The sequence below is a fragment of the Cololabis saira genome, chromosome 10 (genome assembly GCF_033807715.1).
Source record: "Cololabis saira isolate AMF1-May2022 chromosome 10, fColSai1.1, whole genome shotgun sequence".
In the NCBI taxonomy this organism is placed as follows: Eukaryota; Metazoa; Chordata; class Actinopteri; order Beloniformes; family Belonidae; genus Cololabis; species Cololabis saira.
The window spans coordinates 16,165,702-16,187,005 of NC_084596.1; the positions used below are offsets into that span (position 1 = coordinate 16,165,702).

General features: G+C 40.5%; 1 protein-coding gene across 6 annotated transcripts in view; it reads left to right on the top strand.

Moving 5' to 3' along the window:
- LOC133452483 (partitioning defective 3 homolog) overlaps positions 1-21,304 on the top strand; it is a 288,942-nt gene that overhangs the window by 109,810 nt on the left and 157,828 nt on the right. For all 6 annotated transcript variants that reach the window (XM_061731820.1, XM_061731823.1, XM_061731821.1 and 3 more), the window contains exons 3-5: positions 1,937-2,120; positions 7,593-7,780; positions 8,122-8,265. In XM_061731820.1, the coding sequence (XP_061587804.1) occupies positions 1,937-2,120; positions 7,593-7,780; positions 8,122-8,265 (516 nt within the window). The remainder of the gene's footprint in view (positions 1-1,936; positions 2,121-7,592; positions 7,781-8,121; positions 8,266-21,304) is intronic.

The window sequence follows — 21,304 nt, forward strand, 5'->3', positions numbered from 1 at the left end:
ATCTTTTATCTAATAAAGGAATCATCGCAGACTGAAATAAGTCGAATCTGTGAGGGAGAAGAGTCGCTGAGCATGAAAGCATCTTGAGTGAAAAGAATATTGGTCATAAAGAACGTGTCGGTATGATAACACCAGAGAAGGAGGCCTGTGAGTGTGGGCCTCGTGCACTTGACTCAGGGACTACTATTTATTTGCTTTTGTCTTAATTTACTTTTTAAATCCCTTTCCACACCAGCATTGAAACAAACATCTTTATTGCACCTCAACTATAATTTATGCCTCTTGATTACAGTGAGTTTGTGTTTGCACCTATGCAGCAGTTTGTATTCTTGTTTTGTGTTTTAATGATTCTCTTTCGACTTCCTCTTAATTAAATCGATTCTGTTGTGGCTTCAACCAAGTATCTTTAGTTTAGTCTCAAATATTTTAAAAGTCTGCATTATTCAGGAGTCAGGCTAGGCTTTTGATACCAGTATAATACGATTTTGTGATAAGTAAGTTTTAGACTTTTAAACTTTTACTTTTTAGAATGTGGTTTAACTTGAGTTTTAGTTTTTAGTTTTTCTTGCTTGTGTTTGTTCTCAGATGTAAGTCGCTTTGGTTAAAAGCGTCTGCTAAATGACAGTAGTAGTAGCAGTGCGGAGACCCCCCGGGTCTCCCTGATGACAGATAAGCACAGACTTTTATCCCCTGTTGTTTTTACCAACAAAAGATAAGATAAACAGTGATCCACCCAGACAAACACAAATATCAGTCATTCACTCATCCCACAAACCAAATCTCTCTGAGCTTGACGGCCTCACAAAGGTGTGTCAAAAAACTACCAGAAGGACAAACGACTCAGTTGAGTGTGTTTCCGGCGGTTCACTGCAGCAGTTCTTTGCAGTGTTTACACATTAGCTGCTCATTAGCTGCCGGTAACAGACACGTGCATTGATTTAACATTTCCACAAAGCAGTCCGGCAACAATTAACCCACATCCACGATGAATCCACCACCATGACAAAGGAGGATGATTCTAACATTCCTCTTTCATGTATTTATTCCTTCTTAGGCCCCGTTTACACGGAGCAAAAACGGTGGCGTTTTCATGCGTTTTGGCCGTTCGTTTACATGAAAACAAAACTCAAAGTCACCAAAAACGATAATTTCTGAAAACTCCGGCCAAAGTGGAGATTTTCAAAAACTTCACGTTTCACGTTTGCTTGTAAACAGAGAGAAACAGAGATTTAGGCTTTAGAACGTCACATTATGCAACAGAAACGTCACCAGCGTCATGAGTGCGACCTGTGTTTACAATTTGTTTGGCCGCCGTCAATATTTTCTTGTATTTTACCTGTTTTATATTCTAAAGTCACACTTAAAAGTAACACTTCCAAACGAAAGACTCTCGTTCCGTCTTGGAAGTAACTGGCAGTCAAAGCTGATTTATGGTTCCGCATTACACCAACGCAGAGTTTACGGGTGGGGTTGGCGGCGACGCGCACCGTACGTAGGCTACGCCTACGCGGAACCATATTATTCAGGCTTCACACGTGTCATTTGTTGACGTTTTTTTCCAGGATTCCGATTGGCTAGGATGACTTTACGCTTCTCGTTACACTGCCCCCTGCAGGTTTGGATGCTCATAGCACCTTAACAGCGCATGTATGCGGGTTCGTGTAAAAGAGGATATTTATCAAAACGTAAAGGGGGAAATATCAGTTTTTGTAAATACCCGGCTATGTGTAAACGTGGCCTTATTCTCTTCAGAATTGCAGTTTTCCCTTTTTATAATTCAAGATTATGTCAGAACATGATAAATATGTGTGAAGGGTTTTTCTGAGAGCAGCCAACAAGTTTACCAGTTCTTTGACTTCATTAAAATACGAGCAGCACGTTTATCAAATCCCTCCTCATGCAGCCGGTCAACTCTTTTTCTTCTTTTGTCCTGCAGCTCATAGCTATATATGATGAGCAGGAGCCCCATCACGGAGGCGACGGCACCAGCGCCAGCTCCACGGGGACCCAGAGCCCCGACTTGTTTGCCACAGACCTCAGTGCCGGCAGCGGGGCCTCGGCCTTCACGCCCTACCAGACAGCCAGCGAGATTGAAGTCACTCCTTCTGCCCTGCGCACCAGTAAGTTTGAGCTCATCTACCATCCTAGCTGTTAGGGCTGTTCGATTAATCGATTTTAAATCGTAATCGCGATTATGAAATTAGAACGATGTTAAAACGTGAAAATCGTAAAATCGATTTTTCACTTTTTTTTAATTTATTTTTTTTACCTTTTCTGCACACATATTAATGATGATGTTTGCAAGTGCTGATTTGCAGATTTTTTTTTTCCAGAGATAAAACTTTATATTTTATTATATTTTTTAAAACTTTTTTAAACTTATTTTTGCACTTTATTCATTCATTTTTGGTTTAATAAGAGCAAAGTTTGCACTTAAAGCCCAATGGGGCAAATGTTCAATAAAAAAACAGCATATTTGAAATCATTTCTTTGCCTTTTGTCAATTCACAAAATAATCGTAATCGGATTTTGAGAGAAAAAAATCAAGATTTTATTTTTGGGCAAAATCGAACAGCCCTACTAGCTGTCTTCCTCCTCAATGAAGAGGGTTAGTCTGGTTCCTCTGGACTCAGCTGAGAGTCTCAGCAGAGTTACAATGGATGTAGAAAAAAAACTGGTGCTGGAGACCATTGGATAGGCGCATAACCAATCATGTGATGCAGGGAGAGTGAAAAAAGCTGTTATGCAACGAAAACTTGTTAACTTCTGCAGCCACTTTGCAGTTCTTGACAGTGTCTAAATGTTTGTGAATGAGGGGATAGCAGAGCTGTTTCATGAGAGAGCATTTTGCCAGAGTGAATTTATATGGCTTTCCAGGCCGGGAAGAATCATCAGCTTATATGCATGTGTGCATTGTTGGACTGATGTAGGCTGGGACTCAAACATTTAATTAAGAGATGATCCAGCCCCTCTCTTTTTATATTCCTCCTCTTACCTTCCTCATTAAATCAGCAGCTACAGCACTTTCCAGGAAATCAAACAAACCCCCTCATCGCGGTGCTCTGTAGCACTGTTCATAAAGTCAGTTACTTGAACACGGGGTCCTTTTTTTTTTTTTTTTCCCAGTTCCAGCTAGATGTTTGATCTGCAGCCAAAGCGGGAGATTTGTCCTCTTCACACCCTCCTGAATCAAACGTGACTCTGAACACACTCACCTTTGCAATTCTGCTGGCCATGTCGCCTCTTCCACTGTAATTACTAGGTGTGGGTGTGAAATTGCCTGTGGCAGGTGATCTGTCAACTTGGATCCGACAAACCCCTCAGAACACAGTTTTGCACGGTGATGCAGACGAGGATAGACGCCTATGGAAACGAATACTCTGGGTTATTCACACAGCCTTTTCAGTTCAGATTGATTATTTTAAATAACATACAGTATTTATATCATGTATGTTAATATTTATATTTTTATACTGTCAGTTTATCTTTGTATCAAAGTTAATAAAACAAGTCTCCTTTCTTACCTCGAGAAAATCTGGGACAAATTACTCTCCAGATTAGTTCCTGCTGCTCCTCAGATTACTTAAACACGACCGTATGAACATCTCATTCTGATGTCAGTTGTTTTTAGTCTTGACAAGTCCACAGGAATAACTTTAACTTGAAGAAACTTGATGGAAAAAAGTAGAATAAATTATAAATAAGAATAAGTGAAAAGGGCACTGATATGTATTATCTGTACATTTGATTGGCGACTCATTATTTAGCATAAACCTGGAGTTTCCTTGTAGGCATTTGGAGTCATTTAAGTCCTAAATATTCTCAGGACAAAATGAAATTTTAAATTGGTTTCTTTAATTAGGCCACACAGGTTATTAAATCCCTCACTTTTTGGAGTACGGCTGAGCCACTAATGACATTAAATGGCAGTGATTGATGGAGGAGACACCATAGTTTTTTCCCTGCTCTTTGAGACACACACACACACACACACACACACACACACACACACACACACACACACACACACACACACACACACACACACACTCCCACCTTCACACTCAAACTTTGTGTGAGTGAGGTCACTCTGGTTCTAATTGCATTTCTGCGCGAGGTGCTGAATGTGGGGGGAGTTAAAAAAAAAAAAAAAAAAAAAAAAGGAAATCTTTGGCATAATCACACCTGCTCGTCACATCCCGTTTACCAGTCTTCAAAATAACTTCTAATCCTGCCTAATTTCCAGTCCCGAAACTCATCAGTGGAATTTTAATAGGTTTTAAGAGAAATGTCTGACATGGAAAGGAGGGAGCTTTGATAGATCTTCTCATGAGTAACTAATGAGGATATCTTTCATTGCAGGAGATGCTTGTGGAAGCATTGGGGGTTTGGAGGTTTCATCGTTTGGGCCACAAACATTCCCTTAATGATTAAAAGACAGCGCCGCTGTTTCTGATGTTTTAGGCTTTCAATTGTTCGTTTAAAAGAATAAATGTTCCATTTAAATTGAAAGCAGTCATGATGATATAATTAATATTTATATTTTTTTAATCACAAAATGTGACCCGTGGGCCCCTGTCCTGCATGTTTTAGATATTTTCCTGCATCAACACACCTGATTCTAATTAATGATCCTAATTAGCTTGTCACCAAGGTCTGCACAGCTCTGTTGATGACACAGGTACTTGTATCAGGGTGTGCTGAAGCAGGGGAGCACCTAAAACATGCAGGACAGGGGCCCACGAGAACCAGGATTGAGAAACTTCAACCAGGTTCATAACCAAACTGATGTTGCAGTTAAAACTTTTTATTTGATTTTTTGGGATTTTAAAAAGTTAATAACAGCTTTGGCAAAAAAATGTGTAGTACTAAAAGTGGACCACATCAGTCCAGCTCTGAGGTCTTTACGCTGGCTGCCTTTCCTTAAAGTTCTGATGCTGGTCTTTAAAGCTCTGAATGGTCCAGGACCAAAATACATCGGTGACCTCCTGACCCAGTATGAACCTTCCAGACCCTTCAGGTCATCTGGATCCAGTTTTTTATCATTTCCAAGAGTCCAGACATAAAGAAGCTGCATTCAGCTTCTATGCCCCACATGTCTAGAACAAGCTCTTCAGCGATCATACTGGGACGTTCATGGCATCTATAACGTTAAAGGAGCATGAGGCTCCTTTTTCATTAGCGCCACCCTTCACCACGACGGCCGTCGGGGGTACTGCAGCCAACAGTGAAGCCGGCACGGGAGAACAGGGAGAACGCGCATGCAGCGTCATGTGACGTCACATCCGCAGGACAGCGCGGGAAATTCGGCCCCACAATTGCAGCACATTTTGCAGCACACAGCCTGTTCAAGGCAACGGAGAGATACGCTAGAGGGCTCATTCTTTTTGGTTTGGAACGCTTCATCTGACATTATTACTAGAAAACTTAAAACGTATACGAATTTTTTTCAAAAATCCTGCTTCAATCCTGCCTCATGCTCCTTTAAAGATATATATATATATTCCTTTTTAGATGCAGTGTCAAAAATAAATATGTATATGGAAATGTCTGACGTGACTACCCCCTCATAAAAAAAGAGAAAAGGAAAAAAACAGAAGAAGCACAACTTTGCCATTGTGTTTAGGGCTGAATATAAAAATATGTAACTCAGCAAACTCTTCAGAATTGATGATTTGTGATGTCGCAGGTCTAAATAGTGGACTTATCTGGCTTTCTCAGCTTTATCCACACCCGGTTCACATCACGTTGCTTCTGCTGAACCCTGAAAGTAGGACGCACAAAGCTGTAAGATTGATTCTCAAAAGAGTCCCACACCACAGAGGAGATGATTGGATTAAGGTGGATCGCTTCAGCTCCTAATGTTGGCTTCTAGTGGTTAAACAGAGCCGTAAAGCCACACACAGAAATATCTCGTGGAGACACTTTCATGACCTCAGGAGACCTATGTCAGTAAAGGCTGAGCTAAATTTAGTCAGGTGAATCTAAGAAGTTACCTCAAGATGAACATTTGGGAGCAGTGTATATCCTCCAACGTGCCATTGAGTTACAGCAGTAGGAAAAATTTGTCTATTTAAAAAGGCAGGGAATAAAACATGTGTTTGTGTCATGCAGTTCTTACACAGGTTAATGAAAAGATGACATAATGTGTCACATAATTGAGATCCAAAGATGAATGGCAGTGATGAGTATTGGAGAAATGCCCCATATTCTCAGTCCTACCCATTACAGGGATTGGATGAAAATAATAGCTTTAATTATGGAAAAAAGGCATGAATTGAATTTCATTTTCGATGTGTCCCTCTTTTTATCACACAATGGCATCTTGTTTTTTGCACTAAAGAAAACCAATCTTGTCTCAATCGCTCCCATCATGACTATCACTTACATATTTCCAAATGATCCCTCTTTGTTAGCACTCCTGCTAACCAAAAGCAATATCTCGGCTCTAGTCAATCTAAAGAGCCACTGCCACCCACAACTCGGAGCAATTCAGGTCCCACGCTCTGGGTGACCCCACAAGTACCCGAGTTTGCATACAGGCATAAACACATTTGCTGATTTTAAACAATTACTGTAGCTTTTGGCTCACAGATGTCCAAACAGAAACTCATGTCCACTGCTTTGTGTGCACACCGACCAGCAAACAGCTTCACACACAGCTGGATAATTGTTCTGAAACACACACATTTCCTAAATGCACACACCTCTTAACAAAAGCAGCATGTGTTCCAACACATACAGATGTACAGATTCATCCGTTTATCAGAGTGCAGGGTAATAAACACACTGAAACACAAACAAGCACATTCGCCTAATCTCACAATACACACAGACTGTTGATCAGATCATTGTTTCCTGTATGAGTAGACGCTACATTGGGGGAAAGAACATGGGAACACAACACTTGCCGCTGTCTTCCGAAGACTCGTTTACTTTTTTCAATTTATGATCCATGAAGCGCCTAACGATCTTGCTACAATAGTAGCAAAGTTTTATTGTCAAAACATTGCATTTTGTGTGCGCTGTACTTGTAGGAATGATTATTTGGACCTTTGCCGACCACCCACACTCTGCAACTTTACAACGGTGAAGAGTTTTAATGGAACACAACCACTTACACTGGTATTTCATAATAGGCTCTTCCTCATAATGTTGTTCCCACACAGTGAGCTGCTCTGCATCAGGAGGGGATGCTCCGGCAGTCAAGTGGAAACTGGAGCTGCCTCAATTAGACTTTTTAGTGATGTATCTGATTCATTCATTATGGGATGATAATGGAAGCTCAGTGATTACTTCTCCTTTTTATTTAAGTTCACAGTGTTTGAGCATATTTGTTCCAGGTAATTTACATCAGTCATCCCCAAATATAATATTATATTTTAAAAGATAATATATCTTTGTCTTGTATCTGATCCTCTCCTGCAAGGGGTTTGGTTACTCGTATATCTAAAATGTAGCTCATATTAAATAAATGTTAGTATTACTTTTTCATTGATTTATATCCCAACGAAAGGAAACTCTGAAGAGACTTTAAGATTAAAATGAAATTAACTCTCTTTTGGTGCTTTTTCTTTCTTTCTGTTCCTTAGATATGCCACTCCACGTCCGGCGCAGCAGCGACCCTGCCCTGTTGACCGTCAATGGGCCGTTTCACGCCGTTGAGTCACGGGTCCAAACGGACGAGGCGCCATCCAGGAAAAATCCAACCCGCTGGTCCACCACCGCTGGCTTCCTGAAAGCTCGCCACGCGTCTGGCACCAACAGCCTGGAGAGGAAGGTGGGCAGCTGTTGATCCTCAACAAAGTACATATTCAAATGAATTGGAATTTGATGTCACAGAGTTAATACATGTAGGACTCAAATCTCTCGAATTTGGAGAGACCCCCTGGATATTTCTACATGTCCACTGAGTGTTTAAGTCAGTATTACAGCTTTGCGAGTGAGTTTGCACTTGCTTCTGATAAAAAAGAAAAGGAAAAGTTTAACTTAAAGAAAGCCAATGGTGCATTAGGATAGCTTAGTTGGAAAATATGACAGTAGTGTTGAATATGAAGATATTTAAATGTTGATGTTCTTATTACAGATTAATAAATAAAAGTTTTGTTTCTGTTCCTACAGGGTAAAAGTATGGACACATACCGCAGCCTCCCACGGGATGCAGGGACGTGGGCCAATCAAAGGGAGTTTCAGCGAGAAACAGCCCGGTCGTCCCTCAGCGCCAATCACCCCATGGTGGACCGATGGCTGGAGAGACAGGAACAGGTAGGGATGAGTTTGTTTGTACCAATTAAATATGTATAAAACTAAAACACAGAATTCACACAGTTTGAAAGATAAATATCCGGACTCTGTAATATGTGCTGAAAGTGCAGTAAATGCTGATTCACGTCTGTGAAAGGCAGATAACTTGACGTCTGCCCAAAGTGTAATGAAATAGTGTTTGACTCAGTTCTCTCTCAGGCTCTTGACAAACGTGTTAAAAGAACATTTGTCCAACATAAGGCCACAATGACATATAAGGCATTGAGAGATGTACAATGTACATTGATGCAGCAATAATAATAAGCCATATCCAGAACATTCAGTCCACTTTAACTGGATGACTGTAATGTTGCGGGGTTTGAATATTTTTGGGCTAATGCACATTCAAAATTTTGAGAAAGACGACAATGTATAATTACATGTCATGACATTTTAGTTTAAGTGATTGTTATTTGATGAAATTACAAAGTAGCTGTGTTCTGGACCATGTCCAAGTTTCAAGATGTTTGTGTTGACATTTTGTCAAATGGTCTGATTGGCCAGGATGACCAGTGGATCAGTCCTGGAGAGTGTTAGTTGAAGTTGGTGTACCTTCATCCTTGTGGATATGTATGAAGGATTTATAAGGACTAATGTCAAGGACCATATACACAGTTTGGTGTCGTCTGCATACCAGGCAGTGATATGAGATATAATGTGTTCAGATGACTGAGCCCAAGAAAATTTGTGGAAAAGAAATGGGCCCCGGCATTATACCTTGTGGGACACCTGTGGAGATTGTTACTGAATGCTATTTATCTGTGTAAATGAGCACATTGTTCAGTATACTGGTGGAGTGTGCTTGTGTGTTCATATGCGACTCAGATAACGATCCAGTGTAGCAGACTTGAGACAAGTCGCACATGGTATTTCAGAGTTTTTATTACTGGTAACACACACACGTTTTCAGTTTCATGAGATGTTGTTCTCCGCCATTCTTATACTCCACTTTCAATGTTTTTTGTCTGTGGTTTACGGCCCACTTGCCCTACTCAGTTCTAGGAAGTGTGTTGCAACATTATTGCATGACGAGAAAAGCCTTGCTTCTATTCCAGCCTTGGTATAATTAAAAGAAAGACTGTATGAGAATAACCGACTGATGAAGAATCACTTTTCTTTAACGAATAATTCTCTCAATATACAGAGGGTATTGTAGGCTGTTACTGTTTTGAATGCTTTACTGTAGTGTAATGGCCAAATAGCCCCTTCATAATTGCATTCTCTAGAAATGGAATTAACTTTAGAACCAGGAAAATAACCTTCAAGTAAACTTCAACTAATGACTGACCCTACTGAAATAGCTCCCTGTATTAGTTAATTCAAGCAACACTTGGATCATTTCATGTTTTAGGTATCAGGACAAAATAAATAAATTAATCTGATCCTCACCAGGTCGTAAAATGAAGAACTAATACGGAAGCCTTTTTCAAATCAAGCTTGCTGAGCTTTCACATCACAAATGAACTGCACCAGAGTTCACTGATACGTCTTCTTCTTCATTGTACGGCTATTTTTGCATATATCGGAGTGCGGTTGCTGTGTTCACATGGGCCCAAGGGAACTGTGATCATGGCCAGAATTCCCTTGGCCCAACCTCAATGGTGCCAGTGTGAATACACCCTTGCATTGTTGTAGAAGAATTACGGTCCATTCTCCCTTTTTAAATGTTTCTTCCACTTGTTGAGATTTGTGTGAACACACCCTTTAAATGCCCAAACAATACAGGGAAATATTCTGTACTGTATAATATTGTTATATGTGGTTAGTGACTCGGGGGTGAACCTGAAAGCAGCTATAATTGTCAACCGATGGTGTCTGGACTTTTGAATGCTTGACTCAACCCAGCAGAGTTAATAATTTTATTTATATATATATATATATATATATATATATATATATATATATATATATATATATATAAATAAAATTATTAGAAGAAGAGTCGATTCTGATTCTTAAGATTCAGAATCGATTATCGCGATTTGATCCAAAATCGATTTGGGTTAGTATTATTAAAAATGTTTTTTTGAGCTGTTGCCTTAATTACATGGCTGTGTAGTTATTCAACAGTTAGTTACGCAATAATTAAATGACGTGACTACTGGGATCAAAGTTTACGGGGCGAAGATTGTAATAATAAAAAAAAAAACAATATTTAGAAATATGTATCGATTTTTAGGAATGAATATGAGAATCGATTTAGAATCCGAGGATCTAGTAAATACACTTCTAAGCCGAGGGACACAACATCTGGTATGGTTGGTATTAGTGCAGTGGTGTTAATGGATGATGTGATGAACCAAAAACATTAATTACATTCTGTGAAAAACTTTGAAGGTGGAAAAAATAAAAACCCTAATTAATTCCAAGTGAGAGAAACAGCAGACAGGAAAGTAAAGTTCAGGTTCTTGAAATGAAAGCGGCTGACATGCCATGGGATCTCAACAAGACAGCACTTTGGGTAAAGGTAAAAATAAAATGTTTGTTTCATCTGAAGCATTTCATGCGTATTGGATGGATTCGGGACCTCTGTGCACTTCTAAACTCATTCTAGCAGTTTATTACAACGCTGAAAAGAATTCATCATCAATTAGCGTAGAAAGCTTTTTCCACAAATGTATGAAACCTTTGTTGAGATTATAAAACACAACGGTGAGGGAGAGAATGCCATACTGAGAATAGAATATGCCGCGGTTTAATTAGAATAGAGCTGCTTGGAATGATGAATTAAGCAAAGCAATTTCCTCAAGTTGGTTTCATCTGATCTTCGCAGAATGAATAACCTGGAACAGATGAGTATGAAATGAGGTGGGGATGGGGGGGGGGCTAGACTAGAGCGTTGTTTAATGAAGAAGGCCTATTTTACCGCTGTGGAAAATTCAGCTTCTCTTATAACTGAAAGAACGTGCTCTGCACTGAAGTGAGCGTGACTGAATTGCATTGAAATGAATGAAACTACTCTCTGGTCCAAAGTGGGTAATTGTGTTTGCCTGCAGCAGGACTGGCAGCTCCCTGACACACTGCAAAGAGAGAAAGAGAGAGAGAGGGAGAGAAAAATAGCTGCATTCTCAAGTCTCTAAAACTACTAGCTCCCTTTGGCAACAGGTTGGGGGGTTGCCATGGCAACAGTGAGCTGTCAGTCGAGTGTGTATTAATGAGAGCAGGTTGGAGGTGCTGTGGCTGCAAAGAGAAAAGAGGGCTGCATTGCTTTTTGTGTGTGTATTTTTTATTTATTTTTTTACTGAATATCAACGTACCGTTGATATTGGTGTGTGTGTGTGTGTGTGTGTGTGTGTTTGCATATGTTTTCGTATGTCGGCTGTAAGTATATATCAAGAATCGAAGCAATTGTCAGCTGGATTGCAAATCAACCAATTAAAAGGAAAGGCAGCAGCCACTGAGCCACCTGGAGTGTCAGTGAGCTGAACCTTAACACACACACACACACACACACACACACACACACACACACACACACACACACACACACACACACACACACACACACACACACACACACACACACACACACACACACACACCACGCTGTCTGGGTCAGTCTTCACCTCTGGGTAGACAACGCTCTGTGGACTTGCATGTCACACTGTGTCGGCTTGTATTTGTCATTTTAAGACCGCTGTGTTGTTAGCGAGGCATTTCTGTAGTTCGCGGGAAGGAGCTCAGCTTTTTCTCCCCCTTTTTTTAAGCAAGCTGTTTAAATGGCTCTGACCACTGGAATGTTGCCTTTTCTTTTGTAACTTGCCACTTTTATTTGTAGGAAAGGATCATTGTTTGTTTTTTCTGACATAAAAAAAAGCCTTGCCACATAGAAGCGGATGAGTTGGAGGCGTACATGTTCCTCAGCACGTCTCTCTTTTGGGGGACTCCCTCCCTTGAAGATTAACAGTGCCACTATTCCTGAAACATGGAGCTGGAACCAGATGGCATTAACAAGTGAATTTTTAACTCCTCATATTCCCATGAGCCTAACACACCCAATAATGTAATTGGTCACACAAAGATTAATGTGCTTTTTCTACTTGGATTAATCACCTTTTGAAATTTAAGTAATGAACTTAGTTTGTTGTCTTGAGTTTGATCTTTTAGACCTTTTGAGGTTCTATTAATAATGTGATGTGCTTTAACCTCTATAAGCTGCATGCCAAAGAACTTTTCCAAAGAAAATCCTATTATATATTTTTTTTTTTTAAACAGAAAAATTGAATGCAGTCTTTACACAGTTGTAAAAAGCTTTGTGTCGGATGGATTTAGGAGGAGTGGCATGGAGCAGATCTGATGAAGGGCGAACAGACCGGATCTGGTTAGGGGTCCTGCGTGATTTATTTGCAAGCGCGTTATCATGCGTCTGAGCTGTTTGCACCCGCTTGAGGGCAGTGTCCAGAGAATATGAAACAGTCTGAGGTGTAGACTGCTCCCGGTTGTGTTCAAGCCTCACGGCATGAACCATGGCTAAGATAAGTCAGTGAAACAGTGATTTAAACCAAGTGATGAAGCTAGTTTAGACTTCCCAGTGCAACTGCTGAATGCAGTTTTTTCCTTGGCTTGTTTATTGGTCTTCTTTCATACTTTTTTTATGAGATATACTGTAGCTTCCTTTATATCAACTACACACAAATCCATACGCTTAAAGCCCAGCTGGTTAGAGACCCACGCGTGAGAGAGCAACAGAAACATTGTGCTTGCTGATATGAATCCTACTTAAATCTTTAATGCTCAGCTGGAACTGGTGTAATAAAACAATTGTGGGAAGCATCCATCAAAATTGCAATTTTTCAAATGGCCACAAGATTGAAAACATCCTTCAATTCTTCTTTTTTTTTTTTTTTTTTTTTTAAATGCACCACATTTTAACAGGAATATTGGTTCATATTTTCAAACTGGAAGAAAAAGTCTGATCCGGTCCTTGTTTTTGTTTCTAGAGTATTAGATGTCAGTGGCCAAATGCCAAACCGGCAGCTCAAAGAACGATCCCAAAGGCTTTGCTGAAAGTTCCCACCAGCATGAGAAGCAACGTTATGTTAAAGGTGTAGAAGAACTCAAAACGCTGTCGCTGCCATGGCTGCATGAATAAAAACTGATCAATGAAACACATCTTGTAAATGTGAGTGAGTTAAACTGTTTAGTTTTCAATGCTAAACAAAATCTAACACAGCAAAAAATGGCTCAGTACAAGTAAAGCTCATCCACCCAGGACACGATTGACATATTTGGAGACTAAGAAACATCATCTGAGGACATTCTAGTCCACCAAAGATCCTAAAGATGTGTTTTACAAGTAATATCAATGCGTGGCTCCGGGCTGCGACCACTTAGTTTGTATAACTATTTCTGATTCATCGAGACACAATTCTACATCAACGCTCACCACTGCGACCTTGGAAGTTGACTCCTGCTTTTCATCATCATATCATGAAACCCCCACAACGAGCAACAGTTTGCTGTAGAGGTGGTGCATGTGTCATGCCAGGGGCTGGCTGAAAAGTGAGTCAATCTCCATTGACTCCCATTTTAAAATGTCCAAATTTAGAGCAGAAATAAAAATATGTACAGCCTGGTTCAAACAACCAATTGTTTGATTTCACATCCATGACATTCTGTACAACGGCAGAAGAGTTTATATCGAGCAATACATTTATCTTAATATGATTGTCAGCTGAGCCAATGGCTAGCTGTTATTGCTTCTACATCTTTAATCATCATGCTACTGCGCTTAGCGACGCACCCATCCGTTTGTATTAACCCAGCATCGGGTAGACGCATTAGTCATTTTTTGATTTCGCCATTGAGTCAACATGTTAACTGGCATATCCCGTGGTAAATGTCTGATGGCAGCTCTGCAGATACTTCAGCTGGGATCGGCTGATAGATAGAGCCGGGAGCAATGCTAACTTTGATTGACATGCGGTGGGTGTGTTCGCAGAATGTTGCTTGCTGAGCAACATGGTGGCGTCCCGTACGAAGAAAATCTACCTTCAAAACCGCTCTCCAGAAACCAATGGGTCACGTGACCAAATGCTCCGTCTTTTGTTTGATACAGTCTTATACAGTTTTATTCAGTTGTATACATTCTTATTCAGTCTATGGTAACACAACGCACCTCTGAAACACATGCCCCCACAGTATCCACAAGATCCAAAACTTTCACAGAACACTTTCATGTTTTGCTAAATGACTTGCAGGAAATGAGCTTTGCAACAGACGTTTAGACCTGGTCTCTAAGGTTGGACGCCGCAGTGGGCGTAGAAGACGCCGTTGTCAAACTTCTCAGTGGCGTGGTCCAAATACAGATGAGAGCTTTTGATCACATGCAGCCAAGCCATAACTATAAAGTTGGCTGTCAAACTAGATGATAATAGATGTGTATTGACTATTTTTGTTTGCATGTGTCTGTTCGTGCTTTAGAAAAAGTTAAGTGAGTCCCAGGCTGTACAACACAAAACAATCGTAGGAGGTTAGTACTAAATATCGTTCAAAAAAACAGAACTTGTCTAAAATAACTCTGTTTATGGTCGGTCCTCAGTGCAGGCTGGAAGGCCTGGGATTGATATTGGAAAGGAAAGGAAACATTTCTACTTCTCTACTTTCCAAAAGAAAACATCATTCCTGACACCAGCAGCAATGTGTGGAAAACCACATTTGATGTTGGTTTGAAGGAGAAAAAGACCTGTCGTTCTTGACGGGAAATATATGCACACTTCAATGACACCTTGCAATTAATGTACCACTTTCCAGGTCATTTAGAAATCTGTAAAGTAAAACGAAAGCATGATGGACATTAACTCCGCAGGAACGCATGCACTGATGCACTGATGCACTGCAGCATGTTTACCAGAAGTACCTTGAAGTCAAGAGCCAACTAATATCATCAGAACAGACTGAAACAATGGTAAAGCTCAGATTATCCAACCGCATTGCCGAAGAGGAGGTTGTGGGGCATCCATTTAATCATTTCAAATAGAAGAGTCAAAGTGAGGTGACTCTTGGGAGCGCAATGCATGCAGCTCATTTAAAATGACACGGACATGCTAATGGTTTAACTTTTGTGAAAACAGTTGTGTGAAGCCTTTTTAAAGTGTCCAATCCGAGTGTTATCAGGTAATAATGGATACATGGATGAATAAAGGTAAACTACTGTAGTGGACTGTAATTGCAGTTACTAACACATCGACGGTTTGCTGTTGTGGGTTTTTATGATGCTTCTGTGTGTCGTCAGCCATTAGCCTGCTGACGCACCGGGTTATCTTTCAAGGTGGGATGGAGGCTTCACACAGCTCACTGGGGATGTTGTTACACAGTCCTGACAGCACACACACACACCTACACCTCTACATACCTGTACAAATATTGATGCCTGTAATAATATTGATGCCAGCGTATGTCTGCAGATACAACACATTTTAACACTCGAACGCAGCCATGAGCAATATATTCTGGCAAAACAAGTACATTGGACCAAATGCAATAATAAAAGTGTACACGTATATCCTGCACCCACACACACACACACACGAAACACAAGGTTACATTGCAAGCACATTCACCAAGTCTCTCACACTTTTCTCCACTGCTCTCTAACAAGCCGTTGTGCAGCGTGTGGAGTGTAGGGTTGAGTCCCTCAGGTGCACGGCACAGCTTTACAAGGATAAATCATGCAACTTGAACCATATACTCATAAATCAGCGGTGCCTCTGTGTACCTGAGCCTGTCTTCTTCGTGCATGCATAATGCTGGCTAAAAGTTGAATGTCCAGTTCCTGTGTTGTTCCTGCTTCTATGTGCATCTTCTGTTTGCAGGTCTGTAGAACACAAATGTTTTTTTTTAGGCTTTGTGGTCCTGCTCATTGTGTTTTGATGTGGAAGGAAGTGAACAGCTCCGGTCGCTTGAGTCGAGGTTCAGAACGAATGACCAGCAGGAGCTGCTGTGGAGCTGAGATTGAGGACAGGCAGGTCCGTGTGTGTCTCTGTGTAGGCATGTGTTCTGCCCATATGTCTCTGCTATATTTTTGTGTTTTGTGTGAATGGATGCACAGATAAATGCTGTAGGTGTGTGTTTTTGTGTTCGCAGATGTGCGAATAGCTCAGTGTTAATCACTAGTCACCTTGTTATCGCGGTGCTTTATTCTTCCCTCTTTTCCATCTGCGCACTCTTATCCAAACCTTTATGATTGTCTTCCATTTAATAGCTTTCCTTTCCCGACACCGTCTCTGAGCTTTTATATAAAAACGATATAATCACATATACACCATTTGTCTCCTTTTGTTCTCCCCGGCCTTTTCGGTTATGTTTCAAATTTCCATCCACATTCCCCAGCTGCCTTTGAACGGTGGTCAGGTGCGGTTCTGGCAACATTTCAGTCATTTTAAAAGAATTTCCTGGCCGTGTATTTATCAAACCTTTTCCAAGATGAAAACAAGAAATGAAAAGACTTTTACTAAAAACAAAATGTTCAGTCTCTTTCAAGAAGGCAGCAATGGCTTCTGGGAAACCCAGGAAGAGTCTGAGTGACCGTGCAGCAGGTTTGACCTAAACACAGAAGTGCGCCTATGGACGCGTAGTTGAAAATGACACAGATTCCCTGTATCCATACTGGCTGTGCTTGAGCATCTCTAATGGGAACAATTAGTGGAACTTGAGGCGCCAGAGACTCTTTTAGTGGAAAAAAAAAAATGATGTTGCACGTAAGGATGTTAAAAATTAATCGATTTTCGATTAATTGCCGTTATGAAATTACCCGATTAAAATTAACGATTACAATTAATCTATTTATTTATTTATTTATTTTTTTCACCAGCTGGTATTACGCCCGGACCACATTTAATGCGCCGCCGCCGCCGTAGCCTACGGCGTAGGCGCTGCGTTGTTGTAACGCAGACCATAAATCAGCCTTCACCCGGTACATACATAGGCTTCTCTAAACATCTGTCCCCGCTACAGTTTTAACTAAAAAGAAAATGTGCTCCAATACAGCAGGTCTCATAATTTTATTTTGAACACTGCCAAAACTCTAACTTAAAACGTAACTAGAACTTAAAATTTGCTTGACACAAATGAGACTATTATGGCTGCTGCTACTACTAATAGCCTTGAAGTGCACTTTATATTATATTCCTTGTGGTACAAAAATGTCTTTTTGTTACTTTTGTATCAAATAAATATTTGATTAAGGAATACATTAAAATGTCCTTTGTATTTTATATAAGCAAAAAAAATTATGTTTGTATCTCAGATGGGGGAAAAACGCTGCTTATCAACTAATCAATGATCGATCGATAAGGTTATCAACTATCAATTAATGAAATAATCGATAATTTGCATCCCTAGTTGCACTCTTATTTTTAACGCATTCATACGTGACTTCCAAAAAAATGCTGGGCTTCCCAACCTGGCATCCTTTGGGTGACCTAAGGCTACAGGGGGTGAGCGAGATTTTCAGTGAGGTAACAATTTTACAAATGTGTCAAATCATCACATACTTACTGGAGAAAGTAGAAGTCTCACAGGAAGAGTGTTACAAAGCAACTTCTTTACAAAGTACGGCTCTAGAACAGATCAGTAAATGCGTTTCCTTGACCCTTGAAATTGTTCCAAGTGGAATTATGAAAATTCAAGTGGAATCAAAAATTATTTATGGCACATTAGATGGTTTTTCCTGTAATTCCTGCTATGGGAACCCCCTTTTCAGCATCTACAGACCATGTGACGTCGCAAAAAGAGTCATGTTCACTTTCTGTGGGAACGACTTCTTTTGGGAATGATGCAGCAGAGGAAGTGGCCAGTTCAATGTATGAGGGATTTACCGTGTGAGGATTTGATGAGTCTTTATCTAGTATAAACAATATCAGCTGAAGAGGTTGCAAAACTAGAAATTGACCTGCTAAGATTAAGATGTTGTCATTTTCATCAGAAGAGCATACTGGAAGAGAAGGAAAATGCAACTTTGTGTCGCTTGAGCTGATGGAAACTTTTCGAAGTTGAGTATTAATGAACTTTTGAAACATTGCTCAAGTTTTGCCCCACACTGTCACGAAACATGGCGAGCAATCTAATCAGTTGCTCAGACATCAGTCGCGTCCCGATGGATAAACAAGCTTTATCTTTTATGCAAAGCTAACTTGTATTCATCATTAAAATGAGGGGCACAGTCCCAACTAATTCCCCAGCTGGGGGAAGAACAAGCACATAATGTCAGTCTCTAACGGCTGAAAGCCCCACAGTGTGATAACACGCATCATTGGACATAATCCTGATTTATGCACTTTCATTTTTCAACTACAAACACGCCTCATGTCAAATAAAACGTTATATCTTCAAGATATGTCTACATCAGCCACTTCAAAGAGGGACTGAGACCTTTCGCCGTGCAGACCGAACTTGGTCCACGCGCTTTTTGCGTCTTTCATGTCCCTTTTCTGTGTTCATCTATCGCTCCTCCACTCCTCATCACATTTGATCTCCCGGTTGGAATATGACAGAACTGTGAGAGTGCAGGTTCCATCCAGCTGGGCGGGACGGTGAGAATAGAGAGATGGAGCGAAGATGAAAGACAACTCTCTTGCCTTTTGAGGGTGTACAGTTTCCCTTAGGGGGTTCTTCATCTCGAGGTGCAGCCTGCTGTCAGATCATTGCAGTCATGTGCACAGTCATATAATGAGATATTCATCACCTGCTACCAAAATCTAATTACACCAAAAATAGATGCGTTCAGGTGGGACAGATGGCAAGTCTTTGTAGAAACTTAATCCACCTGTTGAGGTTCAGGAAGGGGTTGGAATGGCATGCAGCAGCGCTGGAGCGGCTTAATCAGAGATGAGGATCTCAGTTCTGCAAACGGGCTACGCTCCGCAGGTTTGTGAACAAGAGAGTTATCAGTGGTCTATAAAACGATGAAAGGCGAATGAGAAGGATAGCAAGTGCAGGTGTCAGCTGTTGTCAGAGGAGAGTCACGGATGAGACAGAAACAGGGTAGAGCCGAGTTCTGAGGCGTGGCGTGCGTTGGCATAGAAGTCCTGCCCTCAGAAGACAGTCAGACGAAAGCAAACTTCAAACACCCAAGCTCCAACTGTTTCACTAACAAATCAGAATAATATGTTATTTATTCCCAATAGGAACTTATATGACTGCAGGGTGAATAAGTGAAGAAAAACTAAACTAGCTAAATCGAAATCTGAAATTTGGAAGTGAGTCATGGTTTTAACTGTCCTGAACTGATGACATCACATTGTCATTGGCAGGTTACCCAACTGAGCTCTCAGTGGTGTTGGTGCAGTAACAATCCAGCATCACAAAATCAACCTGCCTTCCTCCTAATTCTACCCATCTCTTTATTATTTCAATGAAAAATAAAGAGATTGGATCATGGGATGTCTTTCTGCAGCTTTTTATCAAACGCATACATTTCATTCTCAATATTCCCTTCATTTATCCTTGTAAATGGGATGGGGTTAGGTGGGCATGAATGCTCACTCATTTTATGTGCTGGTGGACTCTCAATCAAGGAAATAAATGGTTTAAACTTCCCTCTTTTTCATCCGGGCTTTCGTATGGGTGGCTCTTAATAACCAACTGAGATCATTAAGCTGCATATTGCACAACCCAGTGATTTTATAATGTTCCAACTTCGTCTGTTTCCATGCAGAAAGAGCAGCGAAGAATATCTCAAGATGATAGACATAATGACTACAGCTGCTGCAACAAGCTGCCACACTTTTTTTGTTCTTGCGCTTAATTTGAAAGTTTGATTAAATGACAAAATAATGATATTTTTGCTGATCAATTGCCTTTTGCTTTACTCAAAAGCATTTCTTCAATGCACTTGAATGAGGAATGTTTAGTTGCAAGAAAGGAAAAAAGAAACAACACAAATGTTAATATCAAAGTTGAGCTTAGCATATGACTATTGTAGTAAAGATAAATCACCTTAAATTGTTGCCCCGTTGAATAATGAATGTACTTTAATTTTCAAAGGGACAAATGAACATTGCATGAGTTTACCACCACGTTTTTAATATGGTTCCAACATTACAACTACATATTTGTCTTCTTCAAGACTTTAACTTACTGCTGCAGAAAGCAGAGAAATCCAGAGTGAGATTTTTTTATTTATTTCCTTTTTTTTTCTTTTTTTTTTTTTTTTAAATCTCGTCAACTTGTTTATAGAGACACGCTCTTCTTCTCAGCAGCACCCATTACCGTTTGAGTCAGTCAGAATAATGGCCTTCAATCTGACAACTCTACCTCGGTGTGTGTGCCTGTGTACGCGTGTGAGAGGCTTGTCACCGTTATCTTGAGCTGCCTTCCTCTCTGGGGGGCAGCTCAGCCATCTTTCCCTCTTATTTTGTTCTATAGCTGCACCTCCGCAGGGAGTCTCATCCTGGGTAATGGTGCGTCACGTAGCGAGCTTTGCGACTAAGCCGCCACCGTGGTCACTTCATCGTTAAGACATCTGATGAACGCACCATGAAAGATGGCTGTTACTTAGTTACAATACATGTGATAAAAGCACTTTTGTTGCATGGCTGTCGTTATTTTATGAATGTTACGGTCTGCGTTTTTCCATTCAACATCTTTTGAATATGAAAAATCTTGAACTGGACAGTGATCGTTTGTGACAGCTGCTCTTCATGCAGTAAAAAGGAAACGCATCCTGAAAGCGGCGGCTGGACTGTGTTTCGTTGGTCAGGGTTAGGATCTCTGTTTCTGTTAACTTGCAAGATAACACACTAAATATTTTATGGTTCAAACTGTACAGGGAAACTTAAACAGTTCAAAGCAACTCCAAGCTCAACTAACTTGATTCTTCTTCTGTCAGGTGAAGTAACACAGAACCTTCCCGCAGAGACCCGTTCTGAGGGTTGTTTACGCGGATATTGATTCTACTCCACGATGCTGTCTCACCTGAATATTTAAATGTAGAAACGGAAATGTTTGAGCTTGTCTTTATTCTGAAGATCTACGTTGGCTGAATCAAAACATGACACAC